General features: G+C 45.1%; 1 protein-coding gene across 8 annotated transcripts in view; it reads left to right on the top strand.

Moving 5' to 3' along the window:
* NAALADL2 (N-acetylated alpha-linked acidic dipeptidase like 2) overlaps nt 1-21132 on the top strand; it is an 803264-nt gene that overhangs the window by 518063 nt on the left and 264069 nt on the right. For all 8 annotated transcript variants that reach the window (XM_083442084.1, XM_083442080.1, XM_083442081.1 and 5 more), the window contains one exon: nt 215-365. In XM_083442084.1, coding sequence (XP_083298210.1) covers nt 215-365 — 151 coding nt within the window. The remainder of the gene's footprint in view (nt 1-214; nt 366-21132) is intronic.

Raw genomic sequence — 21132 nt, 5'->3', positions numbered from 1 at the left:
CTTGTCCCAGGGTATGGTCTGAAAGCTCATGAAGCTACCACCTTGCTGAAGCTAAGCAGGTTGTGTTCTGGAGGGGTGACCACCTATGAACCACATGTATATCCTGCCTTGGATTCCAAGATGGAAGGAAGGTGGAATATAAATTTGAGAAGAGGGGGAAGCAATGTTAACGACCTAATGCTGGTGTTCTTCTTTTACTTGTGTGTCTTCCCAGCTTTCTCTGCTGGAAGAGGCAGGTTTTGGAGGTGCCCTTCTTTATGTCGATCCTTGCGATTTACCAAAGACTCAGAACCTGAGCGAGAAAGCATTTATGGTATCCTTGAACGGTGGAGGTGATCCTTCTACACCAGGGTACCCAAGTATTGGTGAGTATTACAAAGAGTATTTCCCCACTGCATACTGCTGTTTTGTTAAGCTGTTGATTGAAAACTGGTGCATTGGAAACATGGGGTAATGGTGGCTCGTAGGCCCTGCTGCTTGCTTACCAGGAGTACCTAAATATTTTGCTCCCCTTAGTTATGTGCACCCCAGGCTGACAGGGGCAGCCCAGCCCATTTCACCAGCTGAGGCTCTTGTGCTTCTGCCACCTGAGGCGGCTGCTTTACCTTGCCTCATCTGTTGGCCGGCTCTGCAGACTCCTGAGATGTTGCTGGAAGCTGCTGCCACCACTTCTCCACCAGCAACGGAGACAGTGGAGCAGGAAGAGGATGCCACCCAAGGCAGCTGCCTCAGGGGCAGACCAGCCCTGTCTGGATGTTACCAAGACTGCATGATTGTTCATGCACACCTGGGAGAGAATTCTGGGTGCTAATTTTAGCTGAATGGGTCTTACCACTGGGAAGATACACATAGGGTTTTTACTGCATGAGATGAATTTATGTAACATAGCGAATCTTCTCCAGGGAACGAGAAAGTCCTGAAGTCCTGAATATGTACGGCTGCTCAATGTTACCAGCTGAAACAAGTGGCTTAGAAATTCTTTCTCTCTGCCTCAATCTGCCTCAAACTGTCTCACTTTCTAGGTGTAATAAAAAATAAAGATTGTTCTCCTGCAATTCAAATTAAGTGAGACCATCTCCCACCCATGTTGTCAGAATCCTACATAGCTTTCCTTTTGTGTGATGCCCTTTTTATCACATGTGCCTGGGAGTTTCATGGTGGTTCGGTGAAAGAGATCACTTTGAACCTTGCAAAAACAGCAGCAGCAGCACCTGGAATCCAGAGTTGCCATTGCATTTAACAACATGGAAAATGACCAGCACTGATTATCCCTGGACTCAGACTGGAGAGGCAGGTGGCCGCCTTTTTTTTTTTTTTAAAAAAAAAGCAGCAATCTGTGGCTAATTGGGAGGGAACAGGGAGCAAGTGACACGTCAGCTTTTTTGCAGAGAGAAAAGCGAAGTGTAGTTGATAGTGAATTATGCCAGCACCTACCACTGAGTATTGGCAGCTGGTGAATGCTCCTGTTCTGATAGAATATTGGCAAAAGCCCTGGTAGGAGAAAAGCTTCAAACTGCTGCTTCCCTTGTTCCTATTATGAGTCAAGCACCTGGATCCTCAAAATAGGGAATTATTTCACAGTAGCTTAAATTCATGCTGGGCTAAGTGGGCAACCGAGTTCAGAGAACCTGACCTTAGTGTGAGATCGTCTCCTGGTCTTCAGAGAGCCAGCGTGGTGTAGTGGTTAAGAGCAGTAGACTCATAATCTGGTGAACCGGGTTCGCTTCCCCGCTCCTTCCCCTGCTGGGTGACCTTGGGCCAGTCACACTTCTCTGAAGTCTCTCAGCCCCACTCACCTCATAGAGTGTTTGTTGTGGGGGAGGAAAGGAAAGGAGATTGTGAGCTGCTTTGAGACTCCTTAAAGGGAGTGAAATGTGGGATGTCAAGTCCAAACTCTTCTTGTTGTTGTTCTTCAACTGGTAGGTCAGGACCCACTTGGTCCAAGGTGGGTCGCAACTACCGCTGTGCAAATACATGGCAGTAGATTAAGGAATGGGTCCCCAGGTATACATTTGAGTTAAAAGTGGGACCCAAAATGGTTGAAAATACCTGGTCTACTTGGGTATATTGTCTTCCTGTTCAAACTTCTCTTCGCAGGCACTTTTGTCTGCTCAAATTTCAAAACCTATGGATTAGGGGAGCATGATAATTCCAGTCTTTGCAGTTTCCTATACAAAATTCAACTTCTCTGCACCTCTTGGGCTAATGTTTGGAACACAACTATATTTTAAATGTTGCAGCCCAGCTGTCAGCAGTTGAATCATATCAAACCATGTATTTATATGTGTCTCTGAATATGGATGTTTGTGCCTGGCAGTTCCAGACTGCCCTCAGATTGTGCATTTAGTGTGTGGGCACCAGGATTGTGGGACTCTTAACATAGTGAAATCAAATTGGCATTATCTGTCCTGAGTTTCAGTATGTTTAATGGCAATGGTGTCCGCCTGAGAGGTGCTGGAACTGAGTTCCGATGAGTTCCAGCTAGGTATAGGTATGCAAGTGTGTGTGACATGTCCCTCTGTATCACACCTTTCCTCTGTTGAGCCCAAGGCAGGATTACATGGCTAGGCTGAGAGCTGGTGGTTGGCCAAAGGTCACCCTGTCAGTGTTTGAAAAGGAAAAGGTTCTGACCTCCTTTGACTTGGGACCTCGCTTGGTCCTCGGACCCTAGTTGGCACAAAAGAGTCCTTGAGAAAGAGTATCTTTGCAGAATGCTGCTTTTATTCTTTAAAAAAGTATTTTCCATCCACGACCGATAGCTTTTACATTCCACAAACTCAGCCAATTTTCAACCAACCCACACTAACATTGACCACTCTATATATACACGTGAAAGGTTGCAAGAGTCATTGTAGGCCGCTGACTCATGCTGACTTAGTTCTTTTAGCATTAAAGAAACAGCGGCCAATTTTTAGCCGTGACACACCCCAGGGAATTTTGTGGATTAACAGGAATTGAATTTGGGTCTGTCCATCTGTTCCCAGCCAGTCACCCCACCCTGCTGGTCCTAGTCCAGCACACAAACCAATACACCATGCCCAGATTAATGAAAAAATATAATGCAACAGGAGAGTGACACAGGTGGCGCTGTGGGTTAAACCACAGAGCCAAGGACTTGCCGATCAGAAGGTCGGTGGTTTGAATCCCTGCGACGGGGTGAGCTCCTGTTGGTCGGTCCCTGCTCCTGCCAACCTAGCAGTTCGAAAGCGCATCAAAGTGCAAGTAGATAAATAGGTACCGCTCCAGCGGGAAGGTAAACGGCGTTTCCATGCACTGCTCTCGTTTGCCAGAAGTGGCTTAGTCATGCTGGCCACATGACCCGGAAGCTGTACGCTGGCTCCCTCGGCCTATAGAGCGAGATGAGCGCCGCAACCCCAGAGTCGGTCACGACTGGACCTAATGGTCAGGGGTCCCTTTACCTATAATGCGACAGAATCACAGGCAAAAAAAAAAAAAAAAAGTGTTGAAGTTAATGTAGGCCAGAGGTAGGTTCGTCCATCTGTGTTTCTAACCCTGCTGTAGCTGCAGCAGAAGCTTGAGACTTTGTCCCCATCCCTGCTATGTGAGCCAGTTTGAGACTCAAGGTACCTGTTACACTGTGTGATGTGTTTCGCCGTCTTGCTCTTTTCTCAATGTTTTCCTCCCACTGTTTGGTGGCAGCGGCAGGGGGAGGGAGGGACCATTACGAACCCCACTGTGAAATTGTAACAAGGTTCCATCAAGCATATTTGGTTTGGTTACTTGTCCAGACACCGGAGATCTGACTTGAATTGGCACTAAATCAGCCGAAGCAACAATGCTGTAACACTGCATGACTGGAATGGCAAAGAAAGGTGTGTGTGTGTGTTGAGGGGGAAGGGGGAAGAGAAATATTTGCCTCCTCGTCATCGAAGGGTGTTAGCTATTCTCAGCATGAAATGCTATGACATCTCAGTGGGAAGGCATTGAGCAATTTCTCGGCATCTCAGCCTACCTGACCTAGTGTTCTTAAGCACTGCCCTGGGGAGTGACAGAAGTAAATGTAGCAGCCTCCAGCTTTTACTCTTGTTCATTTCACGAGGAACGTTTGAAGAATGGCTTGCTGTTTATCTGTTCAACTGACCCCACAACGTTTTATGTAGCCGCCATGAAAAGTAAAGTTAATTGAAACGGTTACACCACCTCTAGGGCTAAGGAGCTAAGGGTCTAGACCATATGCACTGATTTCTTTGATGGATGCAGTAAATGCTCTTGGGGGGGGGGGGTGTCATAGAATACAACCAGAGATTTTGCAGGAGGGAAAAGTGCATAGGCATGTGTGTGTGTGTGTGTGTGTGTGTATGAATGAAATGGATGGTTTATGTCAAGCCTTTAACATTGTTTGCACATCTTTACAAGTCTGTAAATATGAGCTCTTGCCTCTTAAAGTCAAAGTCTTTTTTTTCACTCCATCCAGAAACAGCAGGGAATTCTTTTTTGCCTTCCTGGCTGCTTGTTAAAAGTTTGTCACAAGAACAGTGCAGATCACTGGACCTCCTCTGCTCACTGGATGCATTTCATAGAATCATAGAGTTGGAAGAGACCACAAGGGCCATCGAGTCCAACCCCCTGCCAAGCAGGAAACACCATCAGAGCACTCCTGACATATGGTTGTCAAGCCTCTGCTTAAAGACCTCCAAAGAAGGAGACTCCACCACACTCCTTGGCAGCAAATTCCACTGTCAAACAGCTCTTACTGTCAGGAAGTTCTTCCTAATGTTTAGGTGGAATCTTCTTTCTTGTAGTTTGGATCCATTGCTCCGTGTCCGCTTCTCTGGAGCAGCAGAAAACAACCTTTCTCCCTCCTCTATGTGACATCCTTTTATATATTTGAACATGGCTATCATATCACCCCTTAACCTCCTCTTCTCCAGGCTAAACATGCCCAGCTCCCTTAGCCGTTCCTCATAAGGCATCGTTTCCAGGCCTTTGACCATTTTGGTTGCCCTCCTCTGGACACGTTCCAGTTTGCCAGTGTCCTTCTTGAACTGTGGTGCCCAGAACTGGACACAGTACTCCAGGTGAGGTCTGACCAGAGCAGAATACAGTGGCACTATTACTTCCCTGATCTAGATGCTATTCTCCTATTGATGCAGCCCAAAATTGCATTGGCTTTTTTAGCTGCCACGTCACACTGTTGGCTCATGTCAAGTTTGTGGTCAACCAAGGCTGTTTAAAATAAATTTATCCTTTATTTCTTGTATTTATATTCCACCTTCCTATGCAATGTGTTGCCAATGGACGTTTAGTGGCGTTCGTCCCTCAGTGAAGGCTGTCGGAATAAAAACAGAAGGAAAAAAATGCCAAATCTGTTTGTATTCTTAATAAAAGGGTGGACCTATCAGGATTCAGATACAGTGTTACCTCGGGATGCAAACGGGATCTGTTACGGAGCCCCGGTCGCCTCCTGAATGGAAACTAAGACACGACGGCGTGTCTGCGCTTGCGTGGGTCGCGTTTTGCCACTTCCGCGCATGTGTGTGATGTCATTTTGAGTGTCTGCGCATGCGCGAGCGGTGAAACCCGGAAGTAACGCACTCCATTCCTTCCGGGTTGCTATGGAGCGCAACCTGAAAGCGCTCAACCTGAAACACATTCAACTCGAGGTATGACTCTACAGGGAAATGCAGAACAAATAAACACTCATATGCTTATTGTGGGTTGTCCGTGGCCCCTGGGAGAAAGGGATGGTGGATTAGATGGGCCTCTGGTCTGATCCAATTGAGTTCTTCTTATGTACATCCCTGGCCCGGTAGGAATTCCTTATGGTAGGGTTGCCATATTCCGGACATACCCAGAATACTGTAGTTGAAAGCAGTGTCTGGTTGGAAATCAATAAAATGTCTGCGGAAATCTGGACATATGGGAAGCCATGTCAGCAGTGTCGGTTCTGCCAATTTTCCAAAAAAAAAAAAGGAAAAAGCTCAGCAATTTTGCTTCTGTGTCCGGATTTTCACTTTTTGAAATATGGCAACCCTACCATACGGAAGCTCAGTTTTTGCTGAAATCCCACAGTTCTTTCTAATGAGCAAACTTGCCTTTAAATGTGTCAGAGAAAGGGCAGAGGAGGAATGGTGGAGACCTCCTCCCTATCCTGACCCTCCCAGGGAGGAGGAAGAGGAAGACAGTATAGATTTACACCAGGGGTTTGAGGGAGGTCGCAACTCACAGGCAGATGAGGGGGAAAGTTGGGAAATCATGGGAAAGCCAGAGCAGCACCTGGCTGACATGTTGTTAGAAAGCATTCCAGACCCCCCCCCCAACCTCCCAGAACTTGGGGTGCCTTGAAAGTAGGAGAGCAAAGAGCTCAAAGACAGAGGGCAGGTAGCAGCACCCGTAGAAGTGATGAATGAGGAAGTGGAAGAGACGGGGTGTGTGGAGATTCACTTGGGACAACGGCATTATCCAAGAGGCTGGGTTCTATAGCCTCTCTCTTAAATTACTGAATAAAAAAGGACATTAAGAATGCTTCCCTTTATATTCTGCCAGCCTCCTGATAAAATGCCTGGTTTAGGGAAACACTACGACTAAGATTTGATACAGGGATCAGCCCACTGCCTCCTGTTTGAGAAATGTTGCTAGACTGAAAGGAACATAGGAAGCTTCCTTTTACTATGTCAGACCACTGAATCATAGAAACATAGAGTTGGAAGAGACCACAAGGGCCATCGAGTCCAACCCCCTGCCAAGCAGGAAACACCATCAGAGCACTCCTGACATATGGCTGTCAAGCCTCTGCTTAAAGTCCTCCAAAGAAGGAGACTCCACCACACTCCTTGGCAGCAAATTCCACTGTCGAACAGCTCTTACTGTCAGGAAGTTCTTCCTAATGTTTAGGTGGAATCTTCTTTCTTGTAGTTTGGATCCATTGCTCCGTGTCCGCTTCTCTGGAGCAGCAGAAAACAACCTTTCTCCCTCCTCTATGTGACATCCTTTTATATATTTGAACATGGCTATCATGTCACCCCTTAACCTCCTCTTCTCCAGGCTAAACATGCCCAGCTCCCTTAGCTGTTCCTCATAAGGCATCGTTTCCAAGCCTTTGACCATTTTGGTTGCCCTCCTCTGGACACGTTCCAGTTTGTCATTGGTTCATCTATAGCTCAGTATCATCTTCACCACACCCACCAGTGTGACATGCAGCCCACAGAAGATGGCCTTTGAGGAAATGCATACCTTGGACTGAAAAGGGTTCCCCAACCCTAGTGTATGGGATGAGGAGGGAGAAAAGATGAGGCCCAGAAGAGAAAATGGCTGGCTATGAGGCCTTCTTCAGACTCAGCAAGGCAGCAGAACAAGAGACCCTCCAAGTGTCCCTATTTTCCAGATTCATAAAAACCATCCCAGTTTCTGATTTGATCCCAGAATGTCCCCCTTGTTGTTAGGATGTCTCTATTTTCATCAGAGAAATGTTGGAGGGTTTGGAGTTATCTGACCCCAGAGCCATCTGAAGGCAGCTCTGTACAGGGAAGATTTTTAATGTTTAATGTTTTCGTATGTTTTTATATATGTTGGAAGCTGCCCAGAGTGGCAGGGCATAAAATAAATAATAATAATAATAATAATAATAATAATAATAATAATAATAGAATAGGATGTCCCTATTTTCATTGGAGAAATGTTGGAGGATGTGGAACAATAAGGAAGGGGGGGCATTCAAGGTCCAAGAGTGGCCCATCTGAATATGAATAATGATAGGAATATCAGTAGGGTGAGTCTTTTCTATGCGGGTTTTTCTTTCCTGCACTGCTTTCAGTCACTTGGGCTGTTGTTGGCAAGGAACTGCTCGGTTTTATCCGAGTGCTGTAATTCAGAGCATTCTCCTAAGCTGAAATCTCTCATCAGGTATATATAAAAAAATAACTCAGTAAATGAAGATATGGAGAAAAGCTATTTACCAGGCTTCCTGTGTAAATAGCAAGACATCACTACTACAAGGAGTAAGAACCCCATTCCTGAGATAAGCCACTCGGTAATGGGATTTCTATCTCTGCCATTGGGTGGAGGGAGCGAAACAAACAAACAAAATATCATAAGGAAGTGCTGAGAAAGCATCAGCGCTGAGATGGCTGCTATCTGTTTCTGAAATGCTGAAATACAACAGCTTAGTTCAGTAAATACCTTACGCTCTTGACAGAAGTTTCTAGAGAAATGCCCTTCTAAAAAATTAATCGGGCAAGTTATAGCAGTAGCAAAACCATGCTTTATATACGTGTTACTCTATGACAGCATGCATTGCACTGAGCTGTCACATCATTTACTTGAAAACCACAGCTTGTTGGTTTACATTATGATGTCCCAAACATTGTGTGTGTGTGTGTGTGTGTGTGTGTGTGTGTGTTACACACAGCTTTTGTAGTACGGTGGTTAGAGTGTAAGACTAGGAGCTAGGAGACCAGGGTTGAAATCTCCAAGCTCATTTGATAACCTTGGGCCTTGTCTCTGAACCTAAGCTTTCTCACAGGGATTCTTGTGGGGATTAAAGGAGGAGGGGAAGAACCATCTATGCCACCTTGAGCTCCTTTGATATAGAATCTTACCTAAAGCATCCATGGCAGTTGGTCATCCAACCTCTGCATAAAAACCACCAAGGAAGGATAGTCCATCACTTCTCATGGGAGACCGTTCTACTGCTGAACAGCTCTTACCTTCAGAAAGCTCTTCCTGATGTTCCTTTCTTGTTACTTGAAGCCATTGGTCCAGGTCCTACCATCTGGAGCAGGAGAAAACAAGCTTGCTCCATCTTCCAGGTGACAGTCCTTCAGGTATTTGAAGTGGCTATCATATGTTCTCTCAGTCTTCTTTTTCCCAGGCTAAACATACCCAGCTCCTCATAAGGCTTAGTTTCCACACCCTTGATCATCTGGTCACCCTCCTCTGCATATATGCATTGTTGTTGTTGTTTAGTCGCTTAGTGTTGGCCGACTCTTCATGACCCCATGGACCAGAGCACGCCAGGCACTTCTGTCTTCCACTGCCTCCCGCAGTTTGGTCAAACTCATGCTGGTAGCTTCGAGTACACTGTCCAACCATCTCATCCTCTGTCGTCCCCTTCTCCTTGTGCCCTCCATCTTTCCCAACATCAGGGTCTTTTCCAGGGAGTCTTCTCTTCTCATGAGGTGGCCAAAGTGTTGGAGCCTCAGCTTCAGGATCTGTCCTTCCAGTGAGCACTCCGGGCTGATTTCCTTAAGAATGGATAGGTCTGATCTTCTTGCAGTCCATGGGACTCTCAAGAGTCTCATCCAGCACCATAATTCAAAAGAATCAGTTCTTCAGCGATCAGCCTTCTTTATGGTCCAGCTCTCACTTCCATACATCACTACTGGGAAAACCATAGCTTTTACTATACGAACCTTTGTTGGCAAGGTGATGTCTCTACTTTTTAAGATGCTGTCTAGGTTTGTCATTGCTTTTCTCCCAAGAAGCAGGCGTCTTTTAATTTCGTGGCTGCTGTCACCATCTGCAGTGATCATGGAGCCCAAGAAAGTAAAATCTCTCACTGCCTCCATTTCTTCCCCTTCTATTTGCCAGGAGGTGATGGGACCAGTGGCCATGATCTTCATGCATATATGCATAGATGAATATATATTTTCATCAAATCACACACTGTTCTCTCTCTCTCCTGTTTGTTTCATTTTTTTCAAAAACAAGAATTTGGGCAAAAACAGCCAACCTGGTGAAACTGTAGCAAGAGCCAGCAGAACGCTCAAGAAGGATTCATGGAAAGCCCTTGACACTTACTGCTTTAGTAGTGTGGCATTGTTTAATTGAGCATAGTCAATTATTCTGCAGTATTTACAGAGGATCATTTAGAATATGCATAAGCACACAGACTGTGATTGAAATTTATGCCAATTTATTTGTAGTGAGAACAAGAATCCCATACTCTTAGTTGGCTGTTGTTTTTTAATCTGAGGTTTCTTCTTGCCTTCCTCTGCTTTTCTGATATTTCATTCCCTTGGAGACATGGAGCTGAACAGGCAAAAATAACTGGAAAAATCTGCATTGTCTAGTAGTTTCAATCACGCATATGCATCGTGGCATAAGGTGTTTCCTTGTAAATCATCTCAACTTTCACAAGATTTCTATAGCCCTTACTTGTATGGTCCTTCAAGGAGATATATAGCATAGAACTTGGAATTTAAATAGCCACATAATTTCCACCCACCCTGCTTGAATATTTGCCTTTGCAGCTGTGAGAGCAATCTGGTAAAAAAACCCTCTGGTTTTGGTTTGTTTTTGTTCCTTATTTATATTGAATCCTTTCAAAACAAACTCTCAAAACCATTTCATATACATAGCTGCAGAGATCACTCTCCCAGTATGTGTGATCAAAATGGAAGTAATAGTATTTGCATGTTGTTAAGATGATGAGATTCCACTTCCTGCACTGCTTAGCCATAGAGCAGCCGCATAATCCAAACACAGCAGTGAGGAATTTCTGCAAGTAGGACAGGACAGGAACAGAAGGAGGAAAAGGCAAGCTTTGCACCTTACAAAAATGTGTGATGCTTTCAAGTGCTGCTTGTCAATGATTGTGTGCAAGTGAAACAAAAGCAGGGTGAGATTATAGTGTATTTAGACCACCTCTACTCAAAATATTTGCAGGTGTTATGCCCACCCAAAAAGTTTTCTGCGTAACTTTTGACCCAGATAGAACCTTAAACCTTGTCATGCTGAAATTTCCCCTGGTCTTCAGGCAGAAAGGTTCTGGTGTTATTGCTGAGGAAACTCAGTGCCAGTATTCTGTTTGGTCTTTGGAGAAGAAGAGGAGCTATGTCTTATGTAGATCAGAAGACCAGGTTAAGGATAGGAGCTTCAGCAGTCAAATAGCAGCAGCTCCTCTTTAATTTTGGCAACAGGTGCCTGCAGATTGACAGCATGCAACATTTCTGATTTATGGCCAATGTGATCGTTACGGCTGCAGCACAAAGCTGCTTTTAATCGTATCACAGGTGGCCTTTGTTTACCACACAGGGAGATGTGCATCCATAATGGTTTGCCTCCCAGGGCAGCAGAACAAATTCCACAGTGATTTGCACACATAGTGTGGGCTGAGTTGGGGGCTCTGTGTTGGAAACCAATTCCCCAGCTGTACTTTTGTTGGGCTTCTGTCAATCAGCTTCCTCCACCTTTCCATGCCCTCCCTCGCCTACCCTCCAGACACCCATACTATATTTTCTCATTTTACCTGTCTAAAACCCAATTAAACTGATATCCCCCCTGAGCTTCCACCGGCCTGCATGAAGCAATGAGATATCAGTGCCATTCATGCATGAGGGAAAATAACACTCCAAAAAGTAAAAAAGTAAAAAAAAAATGATGGAAGGGGAGGGGCATGGAACACAGCAGGGGGAGGGGAAAGCAAAGCACATCTGCTTGTTCTTTTCTGATTCTTTCTTTCCTATAGCATTCTGTTTGGTTTCTTTAGTCCATGCAAAGTTGTCGCCTGAAAGTCAAATAAATTTTGTTCATGCTTCTCTATGTGTGCTTTTGAGGGGGATTATAAGAATTTCCCTGGAACCAGGCTGTTGTTCACCCCCCCATCCCTTCCACCCACCTCACGTCTAGAAATTACAAGCTGATCATCTCTGTTATTAGAGCGCTTGCTTATTAATGCTGTGTAATGAGCTAATCAGGGGAGACTTTTTTTTTCCTTTCGTGATGAAGATCAGGATTGAGGGTGGTTGGGAGGGAGCTGGTGATTTGGCTCAGAAGATCAAGCTCATGCTGGGAAATCCTGCTGGGAGTCATGGAATAAGACTAGCACCTAACACCCAACATTTTTAGAGGAAAATGTGGGGCACCATCCTGGCGACCCCATCGCTCTCCCCCTCACTGCTGCTGACCTCTTCCTCGCTCAGCAACCCACTCACTCACTTGCCTCCTCTCTCCCCCTCTTACCTTTGTCTGCTGCCTTTGCCTCCTGCTCCGCAGCCTTGGGAATTGCTACATGGTCCAGAGTAGCCTGGGGAAGGTCGCCCCAGCCTGTGCAGCCTCGGTAGATGCCATGTGGCCCAAAGTGGCCTGCTGGAACCTAAAATCTCTTGTCCCTTGGTCCCGTGCCAGAGCAGAGGAGCGAAAGTGGGGCATCCAAGATTGAGATCAGAAGCAGGGGTAGCTCAATCCTAGATTGTTGTTGTTGTTGTTTAGTCGTTTAGTCGTGTCCGACTCTTTGTGACCCCATGGACCAGAGCACGCCAGGCACTCCTGTCTTCCACTGCCTCCTGCAGTTTGGTCAAACTCATGCTGGTAGCTTCGAGAACACTGTCCAACCATCTCGTCCTCTGTCGTCCCCTTCTCCTTGTGCCCTCCATCTTTCCCAACATCAGGTTCTTTTCCAAGGAGTCTTCTCTTCTTATGAGGTGGCCAAAGTATTGGAGTCTCAGCTTCAGGATCTGTCCTTCCGGTGAGCACTCAGGGCTGATTTCCTTCAGAATGGATAGGTTTGATCTTCTTGCAGTCCATGGGACTCTCAAGAGTCTCCTCCAGCACCATATTTCAAAAGCATCAATCCTTTGGCGATCAGCTTTCTTTATGGTCCAGCTCTCACTTCCATACATCACTGCTGGGAAAACCATAGCTTTAACTATACGGACCTTTGTCCTAGGTATCCCGGTGGAATCAGGACACTTGAGGGGAATGCTAGTTTGCTAAATAACAGGAAGCTATGGGTAGGAATAAATGGCATGAAAAGGGGATGAGATAGATTCATGGAGGCAGTGTCAATGTCAGGACATCAGAAGAGCCTACTGCATCAGGCCAATGGTCCATCTACTCCAGCATCCTCACAGTGGCCAACCAGATGCTTGTGGGAACCCACAAGCAGGATTCAAGCCCAAGAGCACTCTTCCCCTCCTATAAGGTAAAGGTAAAGGTACCCCTGCCCGTACAGGCCAGTCTTGCCAGACTCTAGGGTTGTGCGCTCATCACACTCTATAGGCCGGGAGCCAGCGCTGTCCGGAGATACTTCCGGGTCATGTGGCCAGCGTGACAAAGCTGTATCTGGCGAGCCAGCACAGCACACGGAACACCGTTTACCTTCCCGCTAGTAAGCGGTCCCTATTTATCTACTTGCACCAGAGGGTGCTTTCGAACTGCTAGGTTGGCAGGCGCTGGGACCGAGCGATGGGAGCGCACCCCGCCGCGGGGATTCGAACCGCGACCTTTCAATTGGCAGTCCAAGGCGCTGAGGCTCTAACCCACAGCGCCACCCGCGTCCCCTTCCCCTCCTATAGTTGCCAGCAACTGCTATTCAGAAGCATTGCTGTCTCCAGCTGTGGAGGCAAAGCATAGCCGTCATGACTAGTAGCCATTGCTAGCCATCTCCTCCATGGATTTGTCTAATCCTCTTTTAAAGCCGTCTGGGTAGGAGGCTAACACTGCCTCTTGGGGGAGTGAGATGAACTATGCACTGCATGAAGGAGTCCTTATCTGTCAATCTTCCAACATTCAGCTGCAATGGATGTCAGCAAGATGTGGCTTCAGGAGAGAGGTAGAAAAACTTTGTTCTATCCACTTTCTCCATGCCATGCTTAATTTTATAAACTTGTACAATGTCGCTTCTTACTCAACTTTTCTCTAAACTTAAAAGCTCCCAATGCTGTAACCTTTTTCACAGGGGAATACAGAGGTGGGGTAGCATCCAGAGGTGCCCAGCCCCACTGCTCCAAGACCCATCACTGCTCTTTGTCATCTTGCCATTGATGCAGCCAACTGGCTGATTGCCCACCCATGGTGATGGTGATGGTGGCAGTGGCTGTCACCTGCAAACTCTCTGCTGACTTTATTATTCAAGTCCGGTCCCTAATGAGGCAATGGGGAGTTGGGGAATGTGTGAGCAGCCCAGAGGCCCCTGATCAGCATGGCTGCTGGTCTGCTCCATCCAGTGCTTGTCACAAGACTAGAATATAAACAGCACTGGTCAGGGGCAGCATGGCTTAACTTGCTTGAAGAATCAGCGAGGTGGAAAGACGGACACAGAATACGAAAAAGGAAGTCAGAGTGCATGTGTTGCCTTGCATAGAGTGAAGAGGAGAACAGATTCTTCTTCGGGCATGCAGAATGATGATCTCACGTGCAAGGCTGCCAGAGTGGTCTGTTAATGGGAGATTAGGGAACTGTAGACCCTTGCAGATTCCGGAAGCTATTGTGATGATGATGATGATGATGATTATTATTATTAAGCCAAGGCTGGTGTGAGTCCTCAAAAAGGGCCATTTCTGGAGCATGACAGTAGTAGAAGAAGGAACAACTTAGGCTGAATCCTAAACATATTCAGCTCAATCCAGCATAGAATACTATTTTAAGGTCTTCTTTTCCCTCTGTTGCTGGACAGTGCTTGGACCTGGGTTAACTTTATGATGACTTAATAGATACTGGCTTTCTTTATGCCACCTTGCTGTGCTCAGGATTGCTGCCTAAGTGGATCAAATCAGGATGTGCTGGGGATTGCTTTATTTGGTAGAAAGATAAAGGTATCTGCATGTCCTGGAGGTCTCATGTGGGCATGCATATAAATACAGTCGTACCTTGGTTGATGAATGCCTTGCGACTCGAACGTTTCGGCTGCCAAACGCCACAAACCCGGAAGTGAGTGTTCCAGTTTGCGAATGTTCTTTTGAACTCAAAAGTCCAACATGGCTTATGCAGCTTCTGATTGGCTGCTGGAACTTCCTGCAGTCAATCGGAAGCCGCGCCTTGGTCTCTGAATGTTTTGGAAGTCAAACGGCCTTCCAGAAAGGATTCCAATCGACTTCTGAGGTCCCACTATAGTGAGGATTTCTCTCATTGATCAATGTAAACCAAGATTGGCAGATACAAACTGTGACCTTGCAGTGCTTAGGCTTAAGTTTCTGCTTTGCACACTGTCCCGGGCATTTTGGGAGCCGAGATGCTTGGGGTATATTTAAAATGACAACAAGGCTGTGCTCCGTAGCAAATTCATCAGAGCTGGTGTTTATTGAGAGGCAAATGCTGGGAGCTTGCAAAGCCTGCCCACCTGCAAGCTTCCCAAAATTTATTCTCCTGGCTCTGCAGGTGAATCTGAGAGCAGCTTTAGGAAGCTCACCCACCTCTAGCAAACATCTAACACTTGCTGTAACTGCAGATAAAGTTTTGAAACAGCTGATGTGTGGATTCTCCCTGTAAATTATATAGTATCTTTATGTCCTTCCGTTTTTAATCTTTCGTTCTGTGGATTTTTTTCTTTTTTTAAAAAAAAAACTGACTTGTGATAAAGTTCAGTATCTGGTTTAACCTGATATGGAATTGTGTACATCCCGAGGCATGGAGTGCTAGGAGGCTGGGACTGCACACCGCGGCTCCGAAAAGCTGCCACGCGAACACCTGCGTATGCACCTGCATTCAAATCAGCAGGCAGCGTTTGGAAGCAAGCGCCGCAAAGTCAGATGGCTGATTGTTTAAGCAATTAAAGGTGTAATTAGGTTTATAATTGAACTTTTGCCTGGCGTGTATTCTGAATCTGGCAAACAAGGATAAACCCACCAGTCTTTAGCCCAGCTTGATATCTGTTCAAGCTCATTGCTAGCCAGGCTTAGCGGGTATATGCATTTGGCTAGTGGGGGTAGGGGGATAAGCCTCAGGTTTTATTTATATGCAGGCACACATTTTGTGGTCCCACCATCTTAGGCTTTTCATAGCAATGAAGACTTCTTGGCAGCTATTTTTACCGTGCTACTGACATTGCTATTTTGCCTGCTACAATCGCAACTGTTTCCCTCTCCCTTCTCCTCCTCATTTGGATAAGTTATTATTAAAATGGATTCCTTTTGCAAGTCTCTCTATAGGATACTTGTAAAAGAAAACAAAAAGGTATTAAATCTGTAAGTAAAATAACTTCCCAACTACATATTCTTGAAAGCAATTCGTTTCTGAGTGGATTTGAGATAAAAACTGTTGCATAATGATCTTTGTCAGTAACCATATGAAGGGGAACTCAAAAGAAAATGGGACCATTGTTCTTATTTGTTTACTGCCATGTTTTCAGGAACTGAGTCTTAGATTTGCCATTTATTAAGCCAGCAAGGACATCCTCCCCAGTTTCTTTTTTTAAAAAGGCCATGCAGGCTGATTAGACAGGAGGGAGCAGATACAGGTGAAACTCAGAAAATTAGAATATCGTGGAAAACTTCATTTATTTCAGTAATTCAACTTAAAAGGTGAAACTAATATATGAGATAGACTCATGACATCAGCTGGTGTTGGTCAACTGTCCTCCTTTAAGTCCAGGGTCAACACAGCCGTCTACCAGGAGATTTTGGAGCACTTCATGCTTCTTTCCACAGATGAGCTTTATGGGGATGCTGACTTCATTTTCCAGCAGGAATTTGGGACCTGCCCGCACTGCCAAAAGTACCAAAACCTGGTTCAATGCCCATGGGATTACTGTGCTTGATTGCCCAGCAACTCGCCTGACCCGAATCCCACAGAGAATCTATGGGGCATTGCCAAGAGAAAGATGAGAGACATGAGACCGAGCAATGCAGAAGAGCTGAAGGCTGCTGTTGAAGCATCCTGGTCTTCCATAACACCTCAGCAGTGCCACAGGCTGATAGCATCCATGCCACGCCGCATTGAGGCAGTAATTGATGCAAAAGCGGCCTAAACCAAGTACTGAGTACATATGCATGCTTCTACTTCTCAGAGGTCCAATATTGCTCTATTTGCAATCCTTGTTTTGCTGATTTCATTTAATATTCTATAATCTGAGATTGTTAATTTGGGGTTTTCATCAGCTGTACGCCATGATCATCACAATTATAACAAATAAAGTCTTGACATATCTCGCTTTGCATGTCATGAGTCTATCTCATATATTAGTTTCACCTTTTAAGTTGAATTACGGAAATAAATGAACTTTCCCACGATATTCCAATTTTCCGAGTTTCACCTGTATTTGCCTTTCCTGTGTAGCTTCCAGGCTAACCACCCATTAAGGTGACTCTCTCCAGATCCTCAATTTCTGCTTGCTTTGGGGTTCTATTTCTGCTCTAAATGTGTCCATGTTAACTTGTATACGAGTAAGGCACCTGACATCGTTATATAGGAAGGTGCCTTATCTTGAGTAAGATCATTTGTCTGTCTAGTCAAGTCTTATCTACACTGCCTGGCCATGATCCCTCGGGGGTTTAGACAGATGTTTCTCCCAACTCTGCCTGGAGGTGCCAGGCATCAAAACTGGGACATTCTGCATGCAAAGCAGATGTGTCTGAGCCGCTGCCTTGCCCATCATCCCTTAGTACCAGAGTTTTATCAACTCTTGAAGTATGAGCACCGGAACCTTCCCGTATTCAGAAATGGGCACATGACCAAAACGACTGATGGTCTAATAATATTATGATTTTAAACTACCTAACTGTGAAGATACATAGAATGAAAGGGTTTAAGGTCAGTGAGAAAGAGGAGGATTGGTTTGAGAAGATATTGAATTATTTGAGTAGGTTTGAACAATTTGGGGCAATTGAAATGTTAAAAGTTAAATAAATCTTGTGGAAGGAGGAGTGTTACATATGGTTAATTTGAATATGTTATTATTGAATATGTATATTATTGAATATTGTATACCCAATGTATCAGTCGCCTGGGGGGGTTTCACTGTGTTTTGGTGGTTGGTAAAAAAATATTTTTTAAAAACAAAAACAAAAACAAACGACTGATGGTCAAGAGGGTGGGAGGGAGAGAGAGGCGTCATTCAAAATCTTTACTCTCTGAATTTTGCAATGTAGTTCTCCTGCAAAGCAATGTGTACAGAAACACATATACTTAAGAAAAAATGCATTTTTGTTGTTTAATTGTCTTAGTCATGCTCGACTCTCCGTGACCCCATGAACCAGAGCATGCCTTGGAAACTCTCACTTTCTTCTCAAAGCTTCTCCTTTTTTATGTCCATGGAGTTTTCTTGGCAAGATACTGGAGTGGTTTGCCAGTTCCTTCTCCAGGTGGATCACATTTAGTCTAAACTCTCAGCTGTGACCTGTCCGTCTTGGGTGTCCCTGCATGGCTCATCGCTTCTTGGAGTTATTCAAGCCCCTTCACCACGACAAGGCAGTGGGAAATTGTGTATATTGTGTATATTAGACAAGTTTGCATGTAAAAATGTGTATATTAGCTAAAGCTGCATGCAAAAATGCATACATTAGGAGAAATTCACACTAAAGAGTTTTCATGAGGACTTTCCCCCTCTTAAATCGCAAACTGATGCAGAAATCTGGAGAACTGAACATATGTTGGGGGGGGGGGGGGAGAAATGGAAATTGACCAATTCATCCAACCCTCCTAAAGGGCCTTCCAAGATCTGGCATTGTTGAATGGTGCAGTAAGCACCACTACCTTTAGCATGGAAGTCATGACAATTGTTGCTCCCCTTCTGGCAATGAAATCCCTGGGCTGTTCTTCTTTCACCTATTCTGTGGGAGAGATGTTGGCATGTCACCCACTGCTTCACCGTGGAATGGGCACGATCACCATTCAGCTTATTTTATTTTCTTTACTGCAAAAGTATCGCCAGTGTGGTGTAGTGGTTAAGAGTGGTAGACTCGTAACCTGGTGAACCGGGTTCGCTTCCCCGCTCCTCCACATGCAGCTGCTGGGTGACCTTGGGCTAGTCACACTTCTCTGAAGTCTCTCAGCCCCACTCACCTCACAGAGTGTTTGTTGTGGGGGAGGAAGGGAAAGGAGACTGTTAGCCACTTTGAGACTTCTTAAGGGTAGTGATAAAGCAGGATATCAAATCCAAACTCCTCTTCTTCTTCTCTATCCTAAAGCCAAATAAGAAGGGCAGTGTGGAGAAATGGAAGCTTGTTTGGTCTTGGCACAGAGCAGCATCTCAGGGTTGATTGAGTGAATCATACAGATCACTTTCCCTGTGGCAGTCCCATTCGAGTAAGTGGCCTGTTTCTCACCAGCTGGCACCGCCGCTTCTGTGACTGCAGCTACTTTTTATATATCTTCACAAAGTGCTGACAGCTAGAATTGCCACTGAATGGTGTCCTAAGTGGAATTTGAAGTGAATCTGGAAGGTCTGCTCAGGAAGAGTTTCCAGGGAAGGAACCTGATAAAGATTACTGAAATTTCCTGCCAGAGGGAGGGAAGGAGTATCTGCAGTGTTTGAACACAGAGCATAGGAATGAAGAGATCCCCACACCCTAGTTGTCATTTTTAACTGTACATTCATGATGATTTGTGCTCCCAATGGTATCAGGGCAGTTATACATGATCCTGCTTTCGATACCGTTAGCCTCTCCAAATCAGGGCATGTCCTGTAGCTTTCAGCCAACGTCCTGTCACTTTTAAAGGCACAAATGTTTTGGTTTATTTTTTTCCTACTGCTTTGGCTGTGCCATAGTTGTCAGAGCATCCCCTCCCCATGGCAAGCCAATGATGTTTGGAAAGTGTCACAGAATAACTGATAAAGCAAAAAGGCCTATGGATGGTCCAGTATATATGCACCACTAATGCATTGCAGATGGTGACAGCAGTCATGAAATTAAAAGATGCCTGCTTCTGGGGAGAAAAGCGACGACAAACCTAGATAGCATCTTAAAAAGCAGAGACATCACCTTGCTGACAAAGGTCCGTATAATTAAAGCTATGGTTTTCCCAGTAGTGATGTATGGAAGTGAGAGCTGGACCATAAAGAAGGCTGATCGCCAAAGAATTGATGCTTTTGAATTATGGTGCTGAAGGAGACTCTTGAGAGTCCCATGGACTGCAAGAAGATCAAACCTATCCATTCTGAAGGAAATCAGTCCTGAGTCCTCACTGGAAGGACAGATCCTGAAGCTGAGGCTCCAGTACTTTGGCCACCTCATGAGAAGAGAAGACTGCCTAGAAAAGACCCTGATGTTAGGAAAGATTGAGGGCACAAGGAGAAGGGGACAACATAGGACGAGATGGTTGGACAGTGTTCTCGAAGCTATGAACATGAGTTTGACCAAATTGCGGAAGGCAGTGGAAGACAGGAGTGCCTGGTGTGCTCTGGTCCATGGGGTCACAAAGAGTCGGACACGACTAAACAACTAAACAACAATAAATGCAATATTATTGCATCAACAACATTTTACAGAATGAAAAAATAACAACATCCCCTCACTTGTCTCCACCACTGCTGGAAAAGTGGCTCTGGGAACAGTGCCTGCTTTTGCTGAGATCTCACCAAAATATTGTAAGGTCTTGTGGAGTGCGTGAGATCTCGTGAGATTTCGGTGACAACTTGAGGGATCTTACTGGAACCTACCGTTGTCAGTGCCTTGGGGGACAAAATGGAACACATCACCCCTGTTCTCAACCTTACCTGAAGATGTCAGGGATTAATTCTGGGACTTTTTACTTACAAAGTCGACTCTGTACCCAATGACCCTTCCCCAAATGTCTTTGTTTCCTAGCCTATTGTGTTTGTGTGTGTGTGTGTGTGTGTGTGTGTGTGTGTGTGAATCTACCACCATGTTTGTTTGAATATAGTGATTCTTTACCTCTGGAGCGAGCTAAGGTCGTTGTTTTATTCTCTATTAGGGAAACAAGTTTTGCCTCAAATGCTTCTTCCATGTTGATGGTGGCATTGACAGGTGCATCTGTTCAGTGTATTTAGAAAAAAAATACCCTCCCAAAGCCCCTTGGGTTCTGTAAAAAAATACTTCATTGAAGTCACTAGTGTTTCAGGGTAATAGCAAAGTAAGGATTTGCATATTTATTGAAACTTGTGTGCTGCAGAGACCACACAGCTCAAAACGTGGAATAAACAAATGTTTGTGCTCTCAGTTGAGATTTCCCCCTCCTAATAGGTGTCGGCAAAAGGGCCCATTTTCCTGACGCCCATTCTCTCCTGATGTAATACTGGTAGGAAGGAGATCAATTTATAAGAAATTCGAAGTGCCTCCTGTTGGTATTGAACGTACAGAGGCCATGCCAGTTTAAAATTTGCTTTGGAAGTGATTTCCCAATTCTCCTTCTTTTTTTCCAGCAAGAGATTTTAATAATATTCTGTCCACTTAACTATAACGGAAGCAATATTGAAAGGCTATTAATGGTTAGGAGAGAGGCAGCTGTAATTTTTGCATGTTGTTAAGGTATTATGTAAAAGCTATTTTTACCTTT

Source organism: Podarcis tiliguerta (genome assembly GCF_965153285.1).
Source record: "Podarcis tiliguerta genome assembly, chromosome: 5".
Taxonomy (NCBI): Eukaryota; Metazoa; Chordata; class Lepidosauria; order Squamata; family Lacertidae; genus Podarcis; species Podarcis tiliguerta.
This window is presented reverse-complemented; position numbering and strand designations above follow the sequence as displayed.